At 52.8% G+C, this 7,169-nt stretch overlaps 1 protein-coding gene across 1 annotated transcript; it reads right to left on the bottom strand.

Moving 5' to 3' along the window:
- Positions 1-1,014: 1,014 nt before the first annotated feature.
- LOC147702682 (uncharacterized) lies at positions 1,015-6,382 on the bottom strand. The gene is made up of 2 exons (XM_086928820.1): positions 5,119-6,382; positions 1,015-1,625 (listed from the first exon to the last, which is right to left on the bottom strand). Exons 1-2 carry the CDS (start codon positions 6,380-6,382, stop codon positions 1,015-1,017), a joined length of 1,875 nt encoding a protein of 624 aa, XP_086784946.1.
- Positions 6,383-7,169: the final 787 nt, after the last annotated feature.

Raw genomic sequence — 7,169 nt, 5'->3', positions numbered from 1 at the left:
TTTTCCAGCCATAGCCCAACTTTATCAAAAACCCAACAACCTTCATGTCCCAGCTGACCAAGAACGCCCAAATTCCGCACGGCACCTGTTCCAAGCGACAATGAACAACATGTTGAGTTACCCCATATCCACCTGTTCCGACAAAAGACCCTAAAATTATGGAGATAAATAAATAAATAACGAAAATAAATAAATAAATGAAAACCCGGGGAAAATAAGAGACAGAGCTAAACGAGAATAGGGAGGGAGGGAGGGAAAATTTTCAATTTAACTATGGACTCCCGGCCACCAGGTCATTCAACCTAAAATGGTGGCCGGGAGGCGGGGCCAGGGGAATATATAGCTGGGCTCCCTCAGTAGGAACCGAGGGAGCCCAAAACCAGCCCAAAACCAGCCCAAGGCTGGCGCTCTGACGTAACCCCCCCCACTGGCCCCTCCCAATCAGCCCGGGGGTGGGGACCTCCCTACGGTCGGCTGCCCCCCCCCAAGCCCCCCTTGGGAGGGAGGGGTGAGGGGGGGTGAGCAGACACCAGACCAAATTGAAAGTGTGCAAAAGGCCGCTTTTATTGAAACAGGTGCATATTTACAACAATACAAACCTGGCAACCGCCTCACAAAACTAGTCCTCACTAAATAAGAGGTTACCTTACAACCCCAAACGTCAGGCCCGCCCCTAACACGTCACAAAACCCCGCCCCCACCCAGCACAACATAATTACAATTCAAACAATACCAAAACCTGATAATCATTTAAATATCATCCCAACCCACCGCCAAACATCACATTGCAAAATTTACCCACCAACAACTTACATTGCCCAAAACCTTGTAACCACCCCACGAAACAACTATTTAAACTTTTCCAGCCATAGCCCAACTTTATCAAAAACCCAACAACCTTCATGTCCCAGCTGACCAAGAACGCCCAAATTCCGCCACCCAGAAAAGAGGGGGAAAGGAATTACCCTCCTCTCTTTCTGCCCCCCAAAACCGACCAACCAATGAACCAGAACCTCAACCCAAGAAATTTTGAATCTTCAAACACCTGGAGAGCACCTCTCGCAATTCCAATAGATATAAGTCCATCCCTATACGAGATAAGTGAACACCATCGCCGCGAAAGAATTCCACATTGTCATACCGGATGTCCTTATGGGACACCCGCCCAAAACCCAGATCTCTACAAAAACGGGAAACCTCCAGATTCAACTTCCGCCGCGCCTTATCAACCGCCCTAGGTTTGATCGCACCCCTCCAGGTTCTTCTAGGGACCAATTCTGTCCACAAAACATGGCAACCCGCCCATTGTTGACGAATAAGAGAAAGATCCTTCTTCATTGCTCTCAATAAAACCACTCCCTTCACCCCACAAAGGTCATTCTCCCCAAGGTGCAAGAGCAACACGTCAGGACAAACACCTCCCACCAACCAAGAATTCAAGGCCGGGATAAGCTCCCTCCAGATCATACCTCCCTTCCCCTTCCACACGACATTAAAAAGACGAGAATTAAAACCAAGAGTGGAACCAAAATAGCTTCCTATAGCTTGATCTTCCGCGCGCCTAATGAAGGAATGTCCCACTATCCAGATCGTCATGACAGTAGAACGGGGGCCGGCCACTGAACCTGAAAAAGAAAAGCAGCATCAAACTCAAGAAAAATTATCATCCGCAGGCGCCACAACAGGATCAGTACGCACATAGCGCCTAAAACAGTTGGAGGACCAACGCCCCAAAGACATAATGTCTTGCTGTGACCAACCCCTGTTATGAGCTTCTGTTGCCGCCCCAATCCTGAAGGAATGCGTACCATACTGTGTCTCATCCAAACCCATGAATCGCAGCGCTTTACGCAAAACCATGCGCAGTTGGTACTCAGTCACCCTGGAACCATCCATATGTTGGAAAACAGGGCCCTCAAAGGTGGCCCCCGAACAGTCCCGCAAACGCCTGGCCCATCTCAAAGGACACGTCTCAGAAGGGGAAGAAGCTTCCAGCCAAATGCCCCTCCCTTTGCTGTGTTGATCAGTTTTTGCCCGAACCAACCAGACGTGCAACCCCGTTTCGAAAAAACGAACATTCTCCCACCCCACCCCAAGAGTAACTTTCGACCCCAGTAACTCAGAAACTCTGAAAGCACCAAAAAACATCCAAACCATAAGAGTAGAAAACAGACAAACCTCAAACTCATTCAAACAAACTGAGGGCAAAACCTGCAAAACTCGGGCTAACGTCTGCCAAGACAAAGGTCGGCGAACCATATGCTCCCTACCCCTCTCCCTAGACCAACCTTCCAGCATGCGCTTACCCACCTCCCCTGCCGAAGGAGAATAGCCCCACAGTAATTTGCCCATGAATGCAACACCAGCCAATTTTCCAGCAATCGTCACACGTGTCAGCCCCCTGTCTATCAAGTGAAGAATGAACTGTACCACATCCTCAGATCGTCTCCAGCCCGGAGCGCGCCAGACGGCCCCAGATTCTAAAAACTCTTTCCAGGCCAATTCATACGCTGTCCTAGTGGAAACTGCAAGCGAACCTACCACCAACTGCAAAACCCTGTCTCGCCTACAGTCCACAGATGTTCTGGCATGCGGGTCGGCGTCCTGTCCGCCTCCGAGGCTAGCCCATGGAATCTCTCCCACTGTGAACGAGACAAAGCATCCGCAATGTCATTGTCCACTCCAGGAATGTGTAAGGCCTTAAAACTGATGTCATACGTCAAGCACCCCAACACAAAGACTCGCAAGAGCTTCAAGATGTGAGCATCCCTGGCCGACTGCCGATTGATAACGTCCACCACAGCCTTATTATCAATTCGAAACAGCACTTTTTTGTGAGCAAGCTCCTGACCCCACAGAGTCAACGCCACCACCACAGGGAAAAGCTCAAGGAAGGCGATACTCCTGCCTCCGTTCTTCCACGCAGCAGGCCACTGTTCAGCACACCATCTGCCCTGCCAGTAAAGACCGAAACCATCACTGCCTGCAGCATCTGAAAAAATTTGGACGTCCCAAATCCAATTCTCTTCTCTGTACAGAGGAATGCCATTGAAAGAGTGTAAAAAGGCTACCCACATCCGCAGATCCTCCTTAACACCTGCTGACAAGCGGACGTGATGGTGAGGTAAAAACTGAGCAGACAGAGCTCTACCCAAACGCCTGCAAAAAGTTCGACCTGCCCTAACCACCCTACAAGCAAAATTAAGATGGCCCAGCAGCACCTGAACTTCCTTCACTGTCACCTTTGCCTTGTTCAACATCACATGTAAGAGGTCCAACATTTTTGCTTTTTTATCCACTGGTAAGCGTGCCTCCATAACAGTAGAATCAATTTCGATCCCCAAAAAAGACATGGTCGCGCAGGGGCCCATTGTCTTTTCGGGTGCCAAGGGCACACCTAAAAATTCCATCAGAGTTGGAAATGTTCGCAAAGCATTCTGGCATGCTGAGGAATTGGGAGCGCCTACAAAAAAGAAATCATCCAGGTAGTGGGTCACAAGCTTGTGTCCTGTCGTGTCCGTGAAAAACCATTGGAGAAATGTGCTAAAGGTCTCAAATAGCGCACAGGATATGGAACAACCCATTGGAAGAGCCTTATCAACATACCACTTTCCTTGAAATTGAATCCCCAAAAGATCCCAATCCTCAGGATGTACAGGCAATAAACGAAATGCAGATTTGATGTCACACTTTGCCATTGCCGCACCAGTGCCGGCAGATACAACCAGGGCCATGGCCACATCCACTGAAGAATAAGACACGGAAGCGGCTTCACCATCAATGAAATCGTTAACTGATGAGCCCTCCGGCCATGACAAATGTTGAATCAAACGAAATTGCCCTGGCTCTTTTTTAGGTACCACACCAATTGGGGAGACAATAAGATTTTCCAAAGGCCAATCATCAAAAGGACCCGCCATCCTTCCCTCACGCACTTCCTTATCCAATTTGTCTCGTACCACCTCTGGATGTTCACTGGCTGACAAAAGATTCTTTGACCACCGCCGCAACCGCGGCCCCGTGTAACCAAGACGAAAACCCTCCCGAAAACACCAACAATAACTTAGCAGCCTCAACATTCGCATAACCCTTCAGAGCCACAGCCAAGTGAAAAGGATTAACTGGCGTATGAGCCTTTGGGCCCAGTTCCAGAATTGTTCTTCCCTCCCCTGTTAGGTTGAGGCTGCTGTGCAGGAGCAGGGGCGTTGGCTGACTGCTGTGACCACTGCCTGCCCCTTGCAACCCGAGGCCCCCAACACCTGGATAGTGGGTGCGTTCTACCACATTGGGAGCATTCGTGTCTAAATTTGCAATACTCTCTCGGGCAGTATCCTCTGTTAAAATCCCAACAGGTCCCATCGGCAGGTTGAACTGACGCAGCTGCACCCACCCCTCCCCGAGTGGGCTTACCCTGAAAGGGCCGTGAAGGTAATGGATACCCACTAGCTGTGAAAATCGTCTTACCACCCGCTGATGCTCCCATAGTGTGTTGCCACAGGTCATTATCTAACTCCCCCCATTTCGCTTCAGGATCCCAAGCCATCCGGGCCCGGAATTCCTCATCGTACTGTGACCAGGCATAACCACTGCCAGTAATCTGCGCTTTTCTGATCACATCCATATACTTAAACAGGGCCACACAGCGCTCAGGGAATTTCTCACAGTACACGCTAGCATATATAAGAAATGCCGCAGTCCAATTTTCGATGGTCAAAGGAACCTTAGGGCGCTTGGCCAACTCGTACTCCTCCTCCTTAGACCCCTCCTTAGACCTAACTTCCCTATGTAAGAGCTTCAATAATTCCACGTACTCCCCTTTCCAAATCCTTTCCTTAGTGGACAGCATTAAATGAGCGCCCAACGGTTTTGTGACGCCCATGTAAGGCAATTTCTTTATTTTAAGCTCCTTGCTGTGTGGGGGATCCTTACCTACCTCCATGGGCTCTGTAACAGTCCCGGAATCCACCGTAGAACCCACACCCCCGTCACCCGTGCCCACTCCCTGATCCTTAACATAACGACCTTTATGGAGCTTAAGATCCACACCCTCTGCAGGAGGATCCCCCCCCGTTCCAACAGAAACCATCAATGGCTTGTCCCGTGGACCAGCAAGCTCACCTGGATTCAATAAAGGCAGTTGGGCCGGCCTCGCTCTCCATGCCATCTGTTCAACATCGTCGCCTGACCGAGGAACCCTCACCGCGGGGCCGCTCTCCCGGATTGGTCTGGAGACTGTAGTTCTCGGACGCACCACCACCGGTGCCTGCAAAACATCATCAGAAGCGTGAAAAAGCCCCCCCCTTGCACCCTCAGCACGTATCTCGCCCTCCTCAGGGCTCTCCTCATCATAATCTAAAACCAACGACTCCTCCAACCTAGGAGGGGCCAACACCTTTGGCGGACTTCTGAACCCAACCCGGGCCTTACCAGCCCGTACCGACACCTGAGGCGGGGGAGCCGACTGGACCCGTCTGTACTCCCCCGAACGTTGACCAGTTTTATGCACGTTAACCAACGATGAATCCCTTTGTTGAAGAGAAGAAACATGTGGGGCCAGCGAGGACGCGCCGGTCCTGCTTCTGCCAACCCCGCCGATATCCAAAGAACCTGACAATGGGGCCAGCGAGGACGCGCCTGGTCCGCTTCTGCCAACCCCGCTAATACCTGTAGCAAGAGAAGTTGGGGCCAGCGAGGCCGCGCCCGACCTGCTTCTGCTGACCGCGCCGAGGTCCTGAAAGGAAGACGTTGGGGCCAACGAGGCCGCGCCCGACCTGCTTACGTTGACCGCGCCGGGGTCCCTCGCCGGTACGGGGTATGCCGCGCCAGGCTCCACCCTCCCTTCTCCTCGGTGCAACTGGGCCGCACTCCACCCTACCAAGTCTGCCTCTCCACGACGCTCTCCGACCTGTAAAGACAAAGGCTGAACTGATGTGCCGGGGCCCTTACTACCAGAACGGCCAAAGCTACCAACCCCACTAGCCGTACAAAAACCAGAATCCTGAAACTGCACTCGACCAATCTCCCTAGAAACAGACCCCCTAGATCGAACCGATAACCCCCTCCGAGGGGGGGAAGGCTCCACCTCCTCATCCCCACTACTCCAGTCCAGCAACTCCTGAACAATCCTGGAAGCAGGGCCCGATGCCAGCCCACCCTGCCCTTTCTGCTGGATATCAGCGCGGGGCTGCTCCACCCTCCCAAGCGATCTGCCCCTAACAGGCAAGCCCGGAAAACTCAAAGTGCCCCCAAAACCACTCAGCATATCAGTGCCCTGAATGGGCGTAGCCCTGGCCGCATCACGAACCCCCTCTGACCAAGAAGGAAAAACATCTAAACCCTCCCAAGACCGAACACCCACCTGCCTATCACCAGTCTCCTGCATAGTAAAATCCGCAACACCACTCCCAGTAGGCTCAATGAAATCCCTGCTAGACCCAGAAACATCCAGCGGACCACCCAACACAACACGACCAGACTGCTGACCCAGCAAACCTGCCCCTGACCCTCTTTCCACCTGCGCCCACTCCCCTTCACCCACAGAACCACTATGCACTGACATTACCTCTCCCCCGGTAGAGACAGGGGGGGAAAACAACAAGGGGCTAAAAGGCACAAAAACCTCCCCAACCCCTGACAGTGTAGGCTGCACAGTAGGCTGAATCTGAACGTCATCAAAAGCTTGTGGCCCATGAGCGCAAGCCGGCGTAGAAACTCGGGTAACTATCGGCCTCACATCAGCAGCCAACAGATCCGCCCCTTGACGCACACCAATTGCCCCCAAAACCGAGGGTGCACCAGAGACGCCGGCCGGCACTGCCGCCGGTAAACCACATTCCACTGAAACGCGAGGCGCAATAGATTTAAAATGCGCATGCGCGCCAACGGCCGGTGCCGCGGCCGCCGCGTCCTCAGCCTGACATGCGGAGGTAGAAGCAGAACGCTTTCTACCTCCCCGCTTGACGGCCCGCTTGCCCCTGGCAGCGGGGACCGAGAGCGAGCGCTGCAACGGCACCACAGAAACCAATGAAGCCGACGCCTCACCATCCCCCAAACCCCCTTCGCACAACATAACAGCTTCCTCCTCCGCATGCGACGCATTACCAGGGGCCGCTCTCCTAGAGCGCGGGCGGCCCCTTTCACTTACCGCTTCCTTGCGCGCCCTTTTCGGC

Source organism: Lissotriton vulgaris, chromosome 7 (assembly GCF_964263255.1).
Source record: "Lissotriton vulgaris chromosome 7, aLisVul1.2, whole genome shotgun sequence".
NCBI classification, from domain to species: Eukaryota; Metazoa; Chordata; class Amphibia; order Caudata; family Salamandridae; genus Lissotriton; species Lissotriton vulgaris.
This window is presented reverse-complemented; position numbering and strand designations above follow the sequence as displayed.